The sequence below is a fragment of the Gadus morhua genome, chromosome 17 (genome assembly GCF_902167405.1).
Source record: "Gadus morhua chromosome 17, gadMor3.0, whole genome shotgun sequence".
Taxonomy (NCBI): Eukaryota; Metazoa; Chordata; class Actinopteri; order Gadiformes; family Gadidae; genus Gadus; species Gadus morhua.
This window is the reverse complement of record NC_044064.1, coordinates 5,795,223-5,813,070: the sequence shown is the minus strand read 5'-3', so window position 1 is coordinate 5,813,070 and position 17,848 is coordinate 5,795,223. Positions and strand designations below refer to the sequence as shown.

General features: G+C 52.2%; 1 protein-coding gene across 3 annotated transcripts in view; it reads left to right on the top strand.

Moving 5' to 3' along the window:
* Nucleotides 1-17,848, top strand: part of zanl (zonadhesin, like) — a 38,231-nt gene that overhangs the window by 12,722 nt on the left and 7,661 nt on the right. For 2 of the 3 annotated variants that reach the window (XM_030338016.1, XM_030338018.1), the window contains exons 28-59: nt 277-476; nt 752-890; nt 1,136-1,294; nt 1,496-1,689; nt 1,787-1,928; nt 2,044-2,288; nt 2,561-2,709; nt 2,800-2,928; nt 3,082-3,220; nt 3,566-3,707; nt 4,013-4,212; nt 4,836-4,974; nt 5,711-5,827; nt 6,073-6,197; nt 6,769-6,914; nt 7,516-7,659; nt 8,321-8,428; nt 8,742-8,911; nt 9,425-9,630; nt 10,424-10,568; nt 10,890-11,146; nt 11,729-11,906; nt 12,140-12,248; nt 12,564-12,658; nt 13,290-13,466; nt 13,651-13,865; nt 14,480-14,624; nt 14,758-14,855; nt 15,270-15,416; nt 15,932-16,093; nt 16,547-16,674; nt 17,115-17,386. In XM_030338016.1, coding sequence (XP_030193876.1) covers nt 277-476; nt 752-890; nt 1,136-1,294; nt 1,496-1,689; nt 1,787-1,928; nt 2,044-2,288; nt 2,561-2,709; nt 2,800-2,928; nt 3,082-3,220; nt 3,566-3,707; nt 4,013-4,212; nt 4,836-4,974; nt 5,711-5,827; nt 6,073-6,197; nt 6,769-6,914; nt 7,516-7,659; nt 8,321-8,428; nt 8,742-8,911; nt 9,425-9,630; nt 10,424-10,568; nt 10,890-11,146; nt 11,729-11,906; nt 12,140-12,248; nt 12,564-12,658; nt 13,290-13,466; nt 13,651-13,865; nt 14,480-14,624; nt 14,758-14,855; nt 15,270-15,416; nt 15,932-16,093; nt 16,547-16,674; nt 17,115-17,386 — 5,121 coding nt within the window. The remainder of the gene's footprint in view (nt 1-276; nt 477-751; nt 891-1,135; nt 1,295-1,495; nt 1,690-1,786; nt 1,929-2,043; nt 2,289-2,560; nt 2,710-2,799; nt 2,929-3,081; nt 3,221-3,565; nt 3,708-4,012; nt 4,213-4,835; nt 4,975-5,710; nt 5,828-6,072; nt 6,198-6,768; nt 6,915-7,515; nt 7,660-8,320; nt 8,429-8,741; nt 8,912-9,424; nt 9,631-10,423; nt 10,569-10,889; nt 11,147-11,728; nt 11,907-12,139; nt 12,249-12,563; nt 12,659-13,289; nt 13,467-13,650; nt 13,866-14,479; nt 14,625-14,757; nt 14,856-15,269; nt 15,417-15,931; nt 16,094-16,546; nt 16,675-17,114; nt 17,387-17,848) is intronic. The other variant, XM_030338019.1, reaches the window with a different exon arrangement.

The window sequence follows — 17,848 nt, the reverse complement described above, 5'->3', positions numbered from 1 at the left end:
TGTGTGTGTGTTTGTGTGTGTGTGTGTGTCTGTGTGTGGGTCTATGTGTGTACAAAGGGATGATGGGTCTAAGATGGATGGTTCGTCCCCTTCTCAATGATCTTCATCTCCAGTTTACTGTATGAAGAAGTCACAAAATCAGTCACACCTGTATAGTCGGCTTAAATGGTTATGTAATCACCCTCTCTCTCTCTGTCTGTCTGTCTGTCTGTCTGTCTGTCTGTCTGTCTGTCTGTCTGTCTGTGTCTCTGTCTCTCTCTCTCTCTCTCTCCCCAGCTCTCCCATGTGATCCCAACAGCCACTACGAGCCGTGTGCGCCCCCCTGCCAGGAGTCCTGCAGTGGGGGGTCCTCGGGCTGTGGGGGCCCCTGCTCCGAGGGCTGCGTGTGCGACCCCGGCTTCGTGCTGAGCGCCGGCAAGTGTGTGGAGAAGAGCTCCTGTGGCTGCAACTACACAGTCAACGGACAGTACTATGAGGTATGGGTCTGTGTGTGTGTGTGTGTGTGTGTGTCTGTGTGTGTGTGTGTGTCTAATGGTTGGTTGGTTGGTCTTTCTGAATGAAGTTGATTATACACTCAAAACTCCCCATTCATATTACCAGCTGACAGTTTGCAACATCCGTCTTTTGTCTCCCACTTAACCTCTCTTTGCCCCTGTCTGTCTGTCTGTCTGTCTGTCTGTCTGTCTGTCTTTCTGTCTGTCTGTCTGTCTGTCTGTCTGTCTGTCTGTCTCCCTCCCTCCCTCCCTCCCAGCCTGGCGATGAGTTTTACGTGGACGACTGTCAGCTGAAATGTAGATGCGACGCCCCCTTCGTCACTTGCCAGTCCTCAGTCTGCCCCCCAGAGCAGGAGTGCAAGCTCCAAGGAGGAGAGCTGGGGTGTTACCCTACAAGTAAGACGCAGTCTGTCCTCTGGGGCTCCCAGGGTAGCTCTCTAGTGATCACATCAGGCTCTTGTGAGCAAGTACACCTCTTGAACATGTCATTCAGTTATGATTATGTAGACCTCTTGTGGTAATGTTTACCTATGCTAATAAGGTTAATGTATTTAAGAAATGTAAATCTCTTTTAATAGTGTAAACCTCTAATGATAAGGTAAATCTCTCTTGATAATGCCATTCTAAACCTCCAACTCCAGCCCAAACTACACCCAAACCAACAACTCCGGGCCCAACTACACCTAAACCATCCACCCCAGGACCTAGTACACCTAAACCATCAACTCCAGGCCCAACTACACCTAAACCAACAACCCAAGGACCTACAACTCCGAGACCAACCACAGTGCCAACGCCAGGTAAGACCGACCGTCCATAAAAACCCAACCGTTACTCCTAAACCTGATCAAAGATGATCCATAGAATCATTAACATAGATCGTTCCCATCTTCACATCCATCTCCACACACTGGTGTCAATCATAGATCCGTCATTCTGAAGCGATGTCTGTGTTCTGTGTGTCTCATTTATCTTTTTTCTTCGTCCGTCTTCTCTAAAAGATAAATGCCCTCCGGGCGCGGAGTACATAGAGTGCGGGCCGGCCTGTATTCCCAGCTGTGAGGATCCCTCCACCAACTGTAGCGGCTCCTGCATCAGCGGCTGCTTCTGCAAGCCGGGCTTCGTGTTCAAGGGCCGCCGCTGTGTGCCTCTGGACAAGTGTGGCTGCTTGGACGGCAACAACAACTACTACGAGGTTACAGAACCCGACACAGACAGAATGACAGAATGACACCCTGAAAAGAAGGATTGCCAAAGGTGTTAGCTTCGCCTCACTCTTTCTTCCTCCACAGCCCGGAGAGATCATCTACGGTGACGGCTGTTCCCAGCTGTGTCGCTGTGCGGGGAACTACACCCTGTCCTGCGTGGACAACTCCTGCGACCCCACCGAGGAGTGCCGAGAGGTCAGCGGGACGCACGGATGCTATCCAAAAGGTAACCGCGCTGTCGTGAAGTTGGATTTGAGTGCTGATCCGTCGTTACTTCATTGTAAAACATGTTAGATCTTTCCTGGCTAAAAACAATGCCTATTTCTACGGTAATCCTCCAGACACGTCCACGTGTGTTGCGTCGGGGGATCCTCACTACAGCACCTTTGATAAGCGCAAGTACAACTTCATGGGCAACTGCAGCTACGTCATGTCAGAGCCGTGCAACGACACGTCCGTCCCTCACTTTGAGGTCCACGCCGACAACGAGAACCGCTACAACAACCCGTCCATCTCCTACATTAAGGCTGTGCACGTTTACGTGCGCATGCAGAAGATCTCCATCCTGAAGGGAGGCACTGTTCAGGTAAAGAAGGACCAAAGCAGACTGAAAGTGAGAGTCATTTAGACAGAGCTTCCACAGTGGCAAGCTTTTCACTGCTGTTGAAGTGCTTTATGAAGGGTTTTTCTTGGAGCAATTTTATTGGCTCACATGGTTATGTGGTAGTCAAAATGACAAATGCCATCAAGAAATGCCAATGACTCCTTTATCTTCCCCTTAAGCACACCTCAGACATAGCTTTGAAAACGTTCTTCAGTAATTGTGCTCCTCTAAAATGCATCCTATTTTTTTTATAGCTGAACGGGACCAATGTAAACCTTCCCTTGACTCCCAGCCCCGGCGTGTCAGTGTTCAAGTCTGGTAAATTCTACACGATTTCCATGGACTTTGGCGTCACCGTTCGCTACGATGGGAACCACTTCATGGACATCAAGGTGATCAAAGAGTAAGTAGACTCCTGCTGTTTCCATTCACCTGTCAGTTGTCATGATAAGTGGCCAAGGACATTCCCTCATCCCATCCCTGTGCCCTACAGCTACCAGGACAAGTTGTGTGGACTGTGCGGAGACTACAACCTCAATGCCAAGGATGACTTCAGGAAGCCCGACGGATCTCTGACTCCCAACGCCAATGACTTTGGACACAGCTGGGTCACCGATCCAACGTAAGTACTATCACGTGTCCGCCCAGACAGCTACATGACTACACCTGTGTTTGACTGTTTGTCAAGATACTCAAAGAAGCAGTGAGAGCAGAATGATTCGGTCCATCATTAAACACTGAGTACTCACTGAGGTCTTGTCCGTCTCTCTCGTAGCTGCAATGCCAAGCCCAACATCACGGTTCCTGGCTGTACAGAGGAAGAGCAGGACCGCTACGAGAGCTCTGGCTACTGTGGCATGCTGCTGGACAAGAAGGGCCCCTTCGCCATCTGCCACCGCAAAGTCAACCCCAACGTGAGTCCCCCCCCCCCCCCCATCTACAGAACCACAAGAACACACTCATTGGATCACATCACCACAGACAAAAAGTGGAAAACATCTCTACACATGATCACATGGACACACTGGGTCACACAGAAACACAGGGAAACACATCGCAAATACTGACCCACACAATGTCCGGAAAGATATAAACAACATGGATTGATATACCTGTGCTGCTCTTAAGCAAAACCAGTCAAACATAATTGACATTGAGATTGTCCAGACCTGCTCTTAACGGAAGGCGTGTGTGTGTGCGTGTGTGTGTGTGTGTGTGTGTGTGTGTGTGTGTGTGTGTGTGCGCGCGTGTGTGTGCAGAGCTACTTCAAGGACTGCCTGTTTGACCTGTGTGCGCTGGACGGCAGCAGGCCCATCCTCTGTGAGGCCATCGAGGCGTACGTCAACGAGTGCCAGGACCGCGGCGTTACCGTGGGAACCTGGAGGAACAACACCTTCTGCCGTGAGTGTTTGTGCGTGTGTGTGTGTGTGTGTGTGTGTGTGTGTGTGTGTGTGTGTGTGTGTCTGTGTGCGGGTCTATGTGTGTACAATGGGATGACGGGTGTAAGATGGATGGTTCGTCCCCTTCTCAATGATCTTCATCTCCAGTTTACTGTATGAAGAAGTCACAAACTCAGTCACACCTAGTCGGCTTAAATGGTTATTTAATCACCCTCTCTCTCTCTCTCTCTCTCTCTCTCTCTCTCTCTCTCTCTCTCTCTCTCTCTCTCTCTCGCTCCCTCTGTCTGTCTCTCTCTCTCTCCCCAGCTCTCCCATGTGATCCCAACAGCCACTACGAGCCGTGTGCGCCCCCCTGCCAGGAGTCCTGCAGTGGGGGGTCCTCGGGCTGTGGGGGCCCCTGCTCCGAGGGCTGCGTGTGCGACTCCGGCTACGTGCTGAGCGCCGGCAAGTGTGTGGAGAAGAGCTCCTGTGGCTGCAACTACACAGTCAACGGACAGTACTATGAGGTACGGGTGTGTGTGTGTGTGTGTGTGTTTTCTGTGTTTTTGGCCTTCGGTTGGTTGGTCTTTCAAGTTGATAAATAATCATTGTATTTATCTAGCTCTTTTCAAGTCCCTATAGGGCTTTACAGTGAAGGGTGGAACATCACTTACCACCACCAGTGCGTAGCACCCATATAGCGTTCTGGCACCAATTTGTGCCAGAGCGCTCACCACCCACCAGGTTGGGGTGGAGAGTGAGGGAATTAATGAATCAGCCAATAATGCAGGGGGATGATTAGGGGGCCAGATTGAATGAGCCTGGTTGGACAGTTTTTGCCAGGACACAGGGGAAACCCCTACTCTTTTTGTGAGTAGTGCCCTGGGATCTTTTATGACCTCAGTGAGTCAGGACCTGGGTTTTACGTCTCCTCCGAAGTACGGCGCCTTCCACAGCACAGTGTCCCCGTCACTGCACTGGGGCATCGGGATTGATGCTTCGGCCAGAGGGAAGAATGTCACCTGCTGGCTACCACCCGCACCCAAAGAAAACTAAAGTTGATGTTGATAACACACTTTCACCTCATATTACCACCTAACAATCTCTCTCTTTCGCTCCCCCTCTCTGTGTATGCCTCTTTTTCTCCCAGCCTGGCGATGAGTTTTACGTGGATGACTGTAAGCAGAAATGTAGATGCAACGCACCAAGCATCACGTGCACAGCCTCAGTCTGCCCCCCAGAGCAGGAGTGCAAGCTCCAAGGAGGAGAGCTGGGCTGTTACCCTACAAGTAAGACCCAGTCTGTTCTCTGGTGCTCCCAGGGTAGTCTCACATTCGGCAGTCGTCCATAGAAGGTGTTTGGAAAAGGGCAGGCAATTTAAAAAAAGAACTTGGCAGGTGATTGGATGAGCCATCTGTCTATCACCGTCTTTCAAATAGATCCCGTAGATCCTTGTAGGACTCTGATTGGTCGGAAACCGCCGTAGTTCAGCCAGATGTAGTGATCATGTTTTCACCTCTTGCTATAATGTATTCACCTCTTGCTATAATGTATTCACCTCTTGCTATAATGTATTCATCTCTTGTGATAATGTATTTACCTCTAGCTATAATGTATGAATCTCATGATAATGTTTTCATCTTTAGTGATAATGACATCTCTAGTGACAATGTCTTCACATCTTGTGATAATGTGTTGATCTCTTGTGATAATGTATTTATTTCTAGTGATCGTATATTAATTTCATGATAATGTTTTAATCTTTAGTGATAATGACATCTCTCGTGATAATGACATCTCTAGTGATATTAAATTAATCTCTAGTGATAATGTCTTCCCATCTTTTGATATTGTGTTGACCTCTTGCGATAAAGTATTTATTTCTAGTGATCATGTATTAATCTCATGATAATATTTTCATCTTTATTGATAATGACATCTCGTGATAATTTATTAATCTCTAGTGATAATGTCTTCCCATCTTTTGATAATGTATTCACGTCTTGTGATGGTGTTGACCCCTAGGCTCCCAGGACTGCGTGATCTCAGGGGACCCCCACTACAACACCTTTGACAAGAAGTTCTACAGCTTCATGGGCACCTGCACCTACACACTGGCCAGGAACTGCGGCAATAGAACTGGTACACACACGCGCACATACACACACACACACACAAACACACACAAACACTCACTCACTCACTCACTCACTCACACACACACACACACACACACACACACACACACACACACACACACACACACACACACACACACACACACACACAGGGACATTCAGACACACGCACACATGCACAAACACACAGTAATAACTTAACCTAGGATAACTTCCTGCTCCGTGACCTCTTGACCTCGCCGCGGGCAGGGCCTTGGTTCTCGGTGGAGGGTAAGAACGAGGAGCGAGGCGGGGCGGGGCTGGCCTACCTGAAGAAGCTCTACGTCACCGTGGAGGGGGTCACCGTCACACTGATGAAGGCCAGGAGAACGCTGGTACGTGCTCAAGCACTCACACACACACAAACGCACGCACACATGCACGCACTCACGCACGCACGCACGCACACACACACACACACACACGCACTCACGCAACCACACACGCACACTTATGCATGCACCATTACACACATAGGCACGCACGCATGCACACACACACACTGACACACAGACACACAAACAATTACACATATATACACGCACATTTAGAGGCATGCACACAGACATGAATGTACACACACACGCGCGCGCGCGCACACACACACACACACACACACACACACACACACACACACACACACACACACACACACTAAAATGCGTCAAAGCTGTTCAATCTTCTCCATATCTCTTTAATCCCTCTGTTCCGTAATACTTTGTAATCGCTGAACACCTGCTGCCGTTCATCCTAACTTGCTAAATCTAATAATCTCTAATCTCTCTCCCTACTGCTCTCTCTCCATCTCTCCCTATGGCTCTCTCTCTCTCTCACTCTCACTCTCACTCTCTCTGTCTCTGTCTCTGTCTCTGTCTCTCTCTCTCTCCCCCTCCCTCCCCCCTGCAGGTGAACGGGCTGCGTGTGGCCCTGCCCTCCTCCCCATCCCCCAAGATGACCCTGTCCCTGGCGGGTCAGTACGTCACCGTGGCGACCACCTTCGGGCTCCGCGTCCGTTGGGACGGCAACCACTATGCCCAGATCACCCTCCCCAGGTGGGTGTGAACACAACACGCCCCAATTCACACCATTTCATCCATTCTGTGCCACCAGAGTTGAGCCTTTTTCATTCATTTTCATTATATATAATTTATTTTATTTTCGAATTTCATTGGTTATTATTATTTATTTTTTTTGGGTGGGTTTCCTGGTTTAGTTTAGTGTTTTTGGGACAATGCTTAGTTTTAGTTAGGGTTCGGGTTCGGGTTAACCCGTAGTGGAGGTTTTCTTAGTTTCAGTTAGTTGGACTTTTGAAACATGGTGCGGGAGTGTGTGTGGATGACGGCTGGCTAGGCAGCCTCACCTTTTGTTTGCTTTCATTTACGATGATATCCTTGGCGCTGAGCTTAAAGTGTTAAGTGAAGAGTTTACTAATGAGTAAACTCTTATGCAGCTAAATTAAATCTAAAAACTTCAGTGAAAAGTTTGTTTTCCTCTCTCTTCAAAATCGAACTCTCCTCTTCGCTTAATGCTCTGTTCATTTCAATACGGTCTAATCTGTCTCTCTCTCTCTCTCTCTCTCTCTCTCTCTCTCTCTCTCTCTCTCTCTCTCTCTCTCTCTCTCTCTCTCTCTCCCCCTCCCTCCCTCCCAACCAGCACCTACTCGAACCAGACCTGTGGGCTGTGCGGCGACTACGACGGTAACCCTGGCGACGATTTCACCAAGCCCGACGGCCGACCGGCGGCCAACGCCAACGACTTCGCCAACAGCTGGCAGACGCCAGACGACGAGGACGACGCGTGAGTCTCCTCCCACTTCTCCCCCCCCCCCCCCCCCGCTCCTCTCCTCCCACCTGCTCCTCCCGGATTATTCCCGATCTCATGAATGGGTTTAATCCAAAGATTTATGCATGAGCCTCAGCCTTCACTCATACATACTCGACCTGTTTGGGAGGCAGGGCATGTGGACACAGGGGGGGTCTCTGCTCCGTTGCCATGGTAACTCGTGATGCTGGCGCCAAGATGGCTCGTAGAAAACCCGTCGGTGGAACTAAGCGCCTGATGTGGTCTTGATCGACTAGAGATGTACAGGCATCTGTACGATTCGTTCAACTTTCAAAGGAGTTAGATGCTTGGTTTTATTTTAATAGTTTGATCATGATCTGCATCGTGATTCTTCGGAACTCACAAACTTTGCCCCAACATTTTCGCATTCACAAATATATTCACATCTGTGCCATTCCCTGAGGTTGAAGCAATCAAGGGAGTAGCCTTGATGTTCTATCAGAATACGCAACACAACAACAGATGATGAGCACCACAATGGAATATTAGAAGCATGCATTTCATTTGCGCCGTCTGTTCAACTTTAATGACTTAATAAAAATCCACACGCCGTCATTAGCCCTGCATCACTTCTAACCGCTCCCCCCCCCCCACACACCCACACCCCTGTGTCCAGGTGTAAACCCGGGACCAAACCCGACCCGGTCTGTGAGCCCATCCTGGAGGCCGAGGTGATGAAGCCGGAGAAGTGCGGGAAGATGAAAGACCCCTTGGGACCCTTCCGGTAGGCAGACTCTCCCGACCTCTGACCTTTGACTGTGACCTCTGACTAACAGATCCATGGAATATATCACAATGGAAGACATATCATGGAATGCACAACGCGATACAAATGATTCAATTATTCATAACAATTATTAATAATAATAATCAATTCTTTATACATTATTAATAATCATTATTTTAAATGAGTCTATTTTAACAGTAAAATCCCACCGGTTGAAAAACACTTTCCTACCCCCCCCCCGTCTCCTCCTCTCCTGCTTTGCTGCTCCCTCCCATATTGACTCTCTCTCCCCCCCCCCCTCCCCGACCAGAGAGTGCATCCCCAAGGTGAGCCCCGAGCCCTTCTTCCTGAGCTGTGTGCACGACATGTGCCAGTTCTCCGGGCAGCAGAGCGTGCTGTGCGACCAGCTGCAGGCCTACACCGACGCCTGCCAGAGCGCGGGGGCCATCGTGCACCCCTGGAGGACCCCCGCCTTCTGCCGTGAGTACCGCCGGGCCCCCCGCCCCGGGGCCAACTCCGACCCGGGGCCAACTCCGACCGCCAGGAAGGGGGAGGAGACCTTTTTGCTTCTGTCTGTCTGTCTGTCTGTCTGTCTGTCTGTCTGTCTGTCTGTCTGTCTGTCTGTCTGTCTGTGTGCGTCTCTGTCTGTCGGACTCTGTCTGTATGTGGGTGGTTGGATCTCTCTCTCTCTCTCTCTCTCCCTCCCTCTCTCTCTCTCTCTCTCTCTCTCTCTCTCTCTCTCTCTCTCTCTCTCTCTCTCTCTCTCTCTCTCTCTCTCTCCACGATTCAGTTCAATAAAGCTTTATTGGCATGACCTTTAAACCAAAAAACTTGCTGGCAAATTATGTAAATCAACTTGTAGATTGTAACAAATACAAACTGTACAGGTTGATAACATTCATCTCTCTCTTTCTCTCTCTCTCTCTCTCTCTCTCTCGCTCTCTCTCTCTCTCTCTCTCTCTCTCTCTCTCTCTCCCCCCCCCCCCCCCACAGCGGCCCCTGTCTGCCCCCCCAACAGCTCCTACACGCTGTGCGGCAGCGGCTGCCCAGAGACGTGTGTGGGGGCGGCCGGCCCCCCGGGGTGCGGTGCCGTGTGCGTGGAGGGCTGCCAGTGCGACCCGGGCTTCATCCTCAGCGACGCCCAGTGCGTCAGCCTCAAGGACTGCGGCTGCACGGACCCCAACGGCTCGTACCACCCGGTGAGTAGGACCCCCTCCCCCCCTTCTGAAGCCACATGGTTGTGTTATTTATTTTAAAGATTCAATATACTATTGAATATTTTTTGGGATTTGTTATAAATTGTTATTATTTTTGCGGTTTATTCAAGTTAATATTTCAATAATCTTTCTTTTTAAATTCAAATCTTTCTTTTGGATTGTTATGATCCAATTAAAAAGTTTTTTAGATGCTTTACGAGTGTGTGCGTTTGGGTGTTAATGTGTGTGTTAATGTGTGTGACTGTGTGTGTTAATGTGTGTGTTTGGGTATATGTGTCCTTGAGTGCCGAGAAAGGCGCTTATTATTATTATTATTATGTGTGTGTGTGGGTGTGACTGTGCATACCTGAGTAATGTGCATGTGTGTGTTAATGTGTGTGACTCAGCATGCCTGCGTTAACGTGTGTGTGTGTGTGTGTTAATGTGTGTGTTTGGGTACATGTGTGGGTGTGTTGATGTGTGTGACTCTGCGTGCCTGTGTTAAACGTGTGTGTTAATGTGTGTGTTTGAGTACGTGTGTGTGTGTGTGTGTTAATGTGTGTGACTCTGCGTGCCTGTGTTAACGTGTGTGTGTGTGTATTGACGTGTGTGACTCTGCGTGCCGTGTTAACGTGTGTGTGTCCGTGTGTTAATGTGTGTGTTTGGGTATATGTGTGTGTGTGTTAATGTGTGTGACTCTGCGTGCCTGTGTTAACGTGTGTGTGTGTGTGTGTGTGTTAATGTGTGTGACTCTGCGTGCCCGTGTTAACGCGTGTGTGTGTGTCTCCTCCTCCAGGCGGGCGACCACTGGGTGGAGGAGGGCTGTACAGAGCGGTGTGAGTGTCTGGGCGGAGGTCAGATCCGCTGCCACGCCGCCAGCTGCCGACCCGTCTCTGAGAGCTGTCAGCTGCAGGGCGGAGGGTACGGCTGCCACCCCGTCGGTAAGAGACCCAGGAAAACATACACATTGATGTACTATTATATACACAATATTATATACATCAGCGTTTTAGTGTTTATCACCAGTGTGAGGAATTCAGGAATCTACAGTCAGCCCAAAGCGATTACACTTTGCTTTGAGTCGCCGGTTTGAATCCCCGCCGTCGTCTCACTTTTTCCTTCCATCGCTCTCTTTCTCTCCCTCTCTATCGTTTTTTACTCTCTCCCTCTCTCTCTCTCTCTCTCTCTCTCTCTCTCTCTCTCTCTGACTCTCTCTCTCTCTCTCTCTCTCTCTCTCTCTCTCTCTCTCTCTCTCTCTCCAGAAACGGGCATCTGCTCGGTGTCGGGGGACCCCCACTACGTGACCTTCGACCGGCGGACCCACCACTACCAGGGCTCCTGCTCCTACACGCTGACCGAGCCCTGCGGCCCGCCCTCCACCAACGCCAGCCTGCCGGCCTTCAGCGTGGTCACGCAGAACGAGCACCGCGACAGCGTGCGCCGCGTCTCCTACGTGCGCGCCGTGGTGGTCAGCGTGCACGGGACGGACTACGTCCTGGGGAAGGGACGCGTCGTGCAGGTACGAGAGGCGCCGGGCGGGGTTGTGGGCGGGGGTCTTTAGAGGGAGAAGGGGGGCGGGTTCCAGGGAAATGGAAGGATTCTGATTGGTTGAATAGCGGGTGGCTTGCCGTGGATTGGTTGCGTGTGGGACGAGCGATGCGTGGTGGTGAGCTGAGACGGGGAATACCCGAGGCTGCACGGGTTTTGAGGACCTCTAGTGGCAGAAGTTGTAGCTGCATCAGTTTTAGACACAGATTTTTCCCCGGTGGGGGGGCAAAAGTGGACCATGATATAAGTAATTATAAAGAAAAAATCCCTAGATGGATTGACTCATAGATGGGCATTTTACATTTCTTGAGAAACTTTATACTTTCGATATTTTTTATGGATTTATAGTGCAATTAAAAAAAGTCACGTAGCGCAGGTTTAACTGTTAGATCCATGCTTCACGTCTGAAACCCGACAGGCTCTGCATCTTTAAGTAACCTAGATGCCAGTTCATCATACTGGGAAGGGTGTTAGCCATGTCCCACTAGCCATGGCCACTGGGCTTCTCTCTCTCTGTACATCACGCCGTCCTCTCTACTGCTCTCTCTCTCAGGTCAACGGAACCAAGCGCACCCCGCCACTGACCCTGACCAACGGCGTCGAGATCTACCTCAGCGGGAAGTTCGTCGTCTTGGAGACCGCCTTCGGACTGAGGGTGCGCTTCGACGGGAACCACCACGCCGACGTGACGCTGCCAAAGTCCTACAGCGGCCTGCTCTGTGGCCTGTGTGGTAAGGAACGCTCAGTTAGAAGAGTTAGAAGATGGTTAGCGCGTTGCTAACGCCAAAAGGCGCTTTATGCTGCAAACGGCTATAGGTTGCTAGGTTACATTTATTTCCGTGATAAAATCACAGAAAAGTTGGACCATTTGGGGGGGGGTCTTCATCCACCATTGGTCCACCGTTGGAGAACGTGAAGGTGTCTCAAGCGACCCCTGACCCTGTGAATGTGTCCGTCCCTCCAGGGAACTTCAACGGACAGTCGGATGACGACAACATCATGTCCGACGGGAAGCCGGCCGGCTCCACCAACCAGCTGGGAGACAGCTGGGCCGTACCAGACAACAGGCCCGAGTGAGTCCACACCCAAACATGTACACACACACACACACACACACGCACACACGCACACGCACACAGAGCTAATACTAATACAAACATCCACATATCCCACATTCTCAGTGATTGACCTTTAAACCCACCTTCTGTCGCTGCCCCCTCCTCAAGAGATTTGCGGATATTTATTTGTCCCGATCATTTGCTTCCTCCCTCTCCTCCGGGTAATCCCTTCCTTCGCCCGCCTCCTCCTCTTCACTTCTCCATCCTCTTCCTCCACCTCCCCCTCTTCGCTTCTCCCCCCTCTCCCTCGTCTTCCTCGTCGTCTCTTAGCTGCACCAACGGCGGAGGACCGGAGGAGTGTAAGAAAGAGGTGGAGGAGGACGCCAAGAAGCCCACCAGCTGTGGCATCATCACTGACATCGAGGGTGAGACCCCCGCACCGACGCACACACACACATGCAAGCACATGATTGCAGGCACACACACACACGAGCGCACACCGTATAGCGCACGTCGAAGGACATACGAAGCCTGGTGAGAACTACACGTTGCTCAGAAGTGGTGGCTTGCAGTGAAAGAGCTGCATTGTGCGTTCAGCCTTTACAAGTTGAGAGTGTTCAGTGCAAGAATTAGAGAGCAGGAAACATAATCTTACAGAAACAGAATGAATCACTGCACTCAAACCCAGTTGGATGGTCCTGAATGAAGTGTTGTACTGGGCATTGGATAAATAAAAACCCGGGAATCCCAATTTGCTTTATCTATTATGGGTCTCCCGCCTCTGTGAATATTAAGTGACTCTCCCCCTCCCCCCCTCTCTCTCCCCCCCCTCTTTCTCTCCCCTCCCTTTCTCCCTTCCTCCCTCCCACTCTCTCCCCCTCCCTCTCTCCCCCCTTCCCTCCCCCTCTCTAACTCTCCCCCCCTCTCTCTCTCTTCCCCCCATTCACTCCCCCCTCTCTCTCTCCCTTCCCTCCCCTCTCTCTAACCCCCCCCCCCTCTCTCTCTCCCTTCCCTCCCCCCTCTCTCTCTCCCCCCCTTCCCTCCCCCCTCTCTCAGGTATCTTCGCAGCGTGCCACGAGGTGGTCCCCCCGGGGCCCTACTTTGAGAGCTGTGTGTACGACATGTGCGCCACGGGCGGCGAGGCGGTGGCGCTGTGCCAGGCCATCGAGAGCTACAACGACGTCTGCGCCGCCGCCGGCGTGGCCATCATCTGGAGGAACAACACCTTCTGCCGTAAGTGGGGAGGGAGGGAGGGAGGGGGAGAGAGAGAGAGGGAGAGAGAGAGAGAGAGAGAGAGAGAGAGAGAGGGATAGAAAGGGAGGGAGGGAGGGAGGCGAGAGAGAGAGAGGGGTGAACCTCCCTAACCCCACCCCTCCCTAACCGCCCTCTCTCTCCCCCCTCTCTCTCCCCCCTGCAGCCCTGAAGTGCCTGCCCGGCTCCCACTACGACCCGTGCGGGACGGCGTGCGCGCAGCCCTCCTGTCAGGACCTCCACCCCCCCTTCAACGACACCACGTGCCCCCGGCCCTGCGTGGAGGGCTGCCAGTGTGACCCGGGGCTGGTGCTCAGCGGGGACCGCTGCGTGCCGCCCGGACAGTGTGGCTGCACCGACGACGAGGGGAGATACAGACCTGTGAGTGTGTCTGTGTGTGTGTGTGTGTGGACGTGCATGCCTGTGTTAACGTGTGTGTAAACGTGCACGCCTGTGCTAAAGTGTGTGTAAGCGTGCAAGCCTGTGCTAACGTGTGTGTGTGTGTGTGCATGCCGTTGTTAACGTGCGTGTGTGTGTTTGTGCATGCCTGTGTTAACGTTTGTGTGTGTGTGTGTGTGTGTGTGTGTGCATGCCGTTTTTAACGTGCGTGTGTGTGTTTGTGCATGCCTGAGTACACGTGTGTGTGTGTGTACGTGCACGCCTGTGTTAACGTGTGTGTGTGTACGTGCACGCCTGAGTTAACGTGTGTGTGTGTGTGTGTTTGTGTCCATGCCTGAGTACACGTGTGTGTGTGTGCGTGTACGCCTGTGTTAACGTGTGTGTGTGTGTGTGTGCACGCCTGTGTCAACGTGTGTCTGTGTGTACGTGCACGCCTGAGTTAACGTGTGTGTGTACGTGCACGCCTGTGTTAACGTGTGTGTGTGTACGTGCACGCCTGAGTTAACGCGCGTGTGTGTGTGTGCGTGCACGCTGTGGTAACGTGTGTGTGTGTGTGTGTACGTGCACGCCTGTGTTAACGTGTGTGTGTGTTCCAGGTGGGCTCCAGCTGGTTCTCAGAGGCGGACTGCTCGCGGCGCTGCAGCTGCCACGGCTCCGGGAACGTGACCTGCGAGGCCTGGCGCTGTGGCCCCGCCCAGGAGTGCTCGGTGGTGGAGGGCGTGCTCGACTGTCACTCAACGGGTAGGAACACCCCCCCACGCCCCAACCCTGGAATTTAAATATTGATTATTTTATTTCAAACTCTGATCTCTGATTGGCCAAAGTGCTCAGCCTCAAACCCGTGTGGCGGTCCTGTGTTCCCCCCCCCCCCCAGGTAAAGGCATCTGCCACGTGGCCGGAGACCCCCACTACTACACCTTTGACGGAGCCATGCACACCTTCATGGGGACCTGCACCTACACGCTGGTGGAGGTAGGTAGACGGGTGGAGGGAGAGGGAATTGACACGTTCTTACTGTGTTCAGGAAAGGGCCCTCTGGTAAAAAGTTTCAGGAAATGTTCAAGACGATTCACGGTCCAAGACTTTTCAGGTTTCAAGGCTACAACTAACATTTACAATAAGGGCCTTTGGTAGACATTTTTTTTCCAAAGTGACCTAACTATCTAAGTTTCAAAACATTTCAAGATTCTAAACTTTTCAAGTTTCAAGTTTGGGAAGTTTCCACACTTGAAGTCTCAAACCTTTACGGTCCACACGCAGGCATACAAATGTATGTCTTCAGCTCGGATCAGACTGGATAAAAACCTCAAACCAAACCAGCACCGTCACATCCGTCTCTGACGTCCGTCTCCCCTCCTCCCCTCCCCCTCTGTCCCCCCCGCCCAGGTGTGCAACACCACCCAGGTGACGCCCTTCAGGGTGGTGGCGAAGAACGAGGAGCGCGGTCAACCGGAGGCGTCCTACGTCCGCTCTGCGACCGTGTACCTGCCCGGCGACGTCGTGGTCACGCTGCAGAAGAGCCGGCGCGTCCTGGTGAGGGAGAGGGGGAGGGTGGGGGTGGAGGGAAAGGTGGAGGGTAGAGGTGGAGGGGGGAGGGGGGGTGGAGAGGGGTGGAGGGGCTGAACAGATGAACAGATGGGGAGATGAATGCGGTGGAAAGCGGTGAAAAGATGGAGAGAGTGTGGGAGGAAGGGGTTGGAAGGACGGAGGGTTATAGAGCGGATTGGAGCGGGAAAGGCTGAAAAGATGAGAGGGGGAAGATTGAAAAGATGAACAGATGGTGAGACGAAGGCGGTGAAAAGATGGAAGATGGAACGAGGAAGGGTTTGGAAAGGGCTGAAAGGATGGAGAGAAGGGAGGACGGAGAGAGGGTTGAAGTGGAAGGATACAGTGACAGATCTTTGTTCATTACTCTTCTCCATAAAAGGAATCACCTTTTCGATGAAAGAGAGAGATGACATGCGGTAGTCAGTGTCTTCCACCTCATCCTATCACTTCACTCCGTTGATCAATGTATTCATCTCCCTCACTTCTCCGCCGCTCCCCAGCTGAACGGGCGCCGCGTCCGCACCCCCCTGGCCCTCGCCGACGGGGCCAAGGTGCTGACCAGCGGCTCCTACACCCTGCTGGACACCAGCTTCGGGCTCCAGGTCAAGTTTGACGGCGTCCACCACCTGGAGGTCGTGGTCCCCGGGGACTACTTCAACAAGGTACGGAGCGCGGGGATAAAGCTCTGCATCATTAAAAGAGTCCCGACCCCGAGGCTGAACCGTGCAGAATCACTAGGAACGGCACTAATGACTAATGGGGTTGTGTCAGGTGACTCCGCTGGCCGTTTGTGTAGCCGTGTCGCTTTCATTCGTTCTTTATGCGTACATTGAATTGTTATCTCTCTCTCTCTCTCTCTCTCTCTGTCTCTCTGTCTCTCTCTCTCTCTCTCTCTCTGTCTCTCTGTCTCTCTGTCTCTCTCTCTCTCTCTCTTCCCCCCCCCCCGTCTCTCTCTCTCTCTCTCTCGCTCTCTCTCTCTCTTCCCCCCCCCCCCCGTCTCTCTCTCTCTCTCTCTCTCTCTCTCTCTCTCTCTCTCTCTCTCTCTCTCTCTCTCTCTCTCTCTCTCTCTCTCTCTCTCTCTCTCTCTCTCTCCCCCCCCCCCCCCCCCTCTCTAGGTGTGCGGTATGTGCGGGAACTACAACGGCAACTCCAGCGACGACTACCTGATGCCCAACAAGAAGCCCGCCAAGGACGGGATCGAGCTGGGCAACAGCTGGAAGTCTGAGGGCGACAGCGAGCCAGGGTGAGTGGGGGAGGAGGGGTGAGTGGGGGAGGAGGGGTGAGTGGGGGAGGAGGGGTGAGTGGGGGAGGAGGGGTGAGTGGGGGAGGAGGGGTGAGTGGGGGAGGAGGGGTGAGTGGGGGAGGAGGGGTGAGTGGGGGAGGAGGGGTGAGCGGGGGAGGAAGGGAGGAGGGGTGAGCGGGGGAGGAAGGGAGGAGGGGGAAAAAGCTGAGACTGATATTCTCACAGCAGCAGCCTCGCTCGCTAAGGGCTAACAGCTAGCTAGGCCACTGCTAACCCGCTCAACTCGCTAAGGGCTAACAGCTAGCTAGGCCACTGCTAACCCGCTCAACTCGCTAAGGGCTAACAGCTAGCTAGGCCACTGCTAACCCGCTCAACTCAAACTACCGTAGTACAACCTCAGCTCCCTTTTATTAAAGCCCTCCTCCCTCCTCGTCCCTCAGCTGCCTGCCGGACTCGCGCCCCGACGTCCACCCCAACTGCACGGCGGACGAGGAGCTGGGGTTCGACGCCCAGTGTGCCTCCATCATCAACTCGGACCGCTTCAGCAGCTGCCACTCTCTGGTGCCCCCGGAGGCCTTCCTGGGGAACTGCGTGTACGACATGTGCGAGTACGACGGCATGCAGGCCACGCTGTGCGACAACGTGGAGGCCTACGCCCAGGCCTGCCAGAGCGCCGGAGTGACCATCAGCTGGAGGAACAGCACCTTCTGCCGTAAGAGAGAGAGAGAGAGAGAGAGAGAGAGAGAGAGAGAGAGAGAGAGAGAGAGAGAGAGAGAGAGAGAGAGAGAGAGAGAGAGAGAGAGGGGGAGGGGAACTTTATTAATCCCTCTGGAAGGTTCCCTCAGGAAATTGCACTTGCAGCAGCAGGCACCATGTAACAAATAGAATAAGAGTTAAAAAATAAGTACAAATGCGCAAAAGTACAAAATGTAAATAATATATGCAGGGAAACAATATATGTAATATAAGTAGAATATTATAGAAGCCAATAATGACATGAGGGAGTGCTTAAACAGTGCATAAAAACAGTGATAGAAAACAGTGTATCAAACAGCCAAGTTGTGGATATAAAACGACGCTGTGACTGCTCCTCAGGGTGGACGCTGTGGATGTGAACATGGGTTCAATCAAACAGTGTCAACAAATAATCTGGTCCAAAAAACGTGTCAATTAT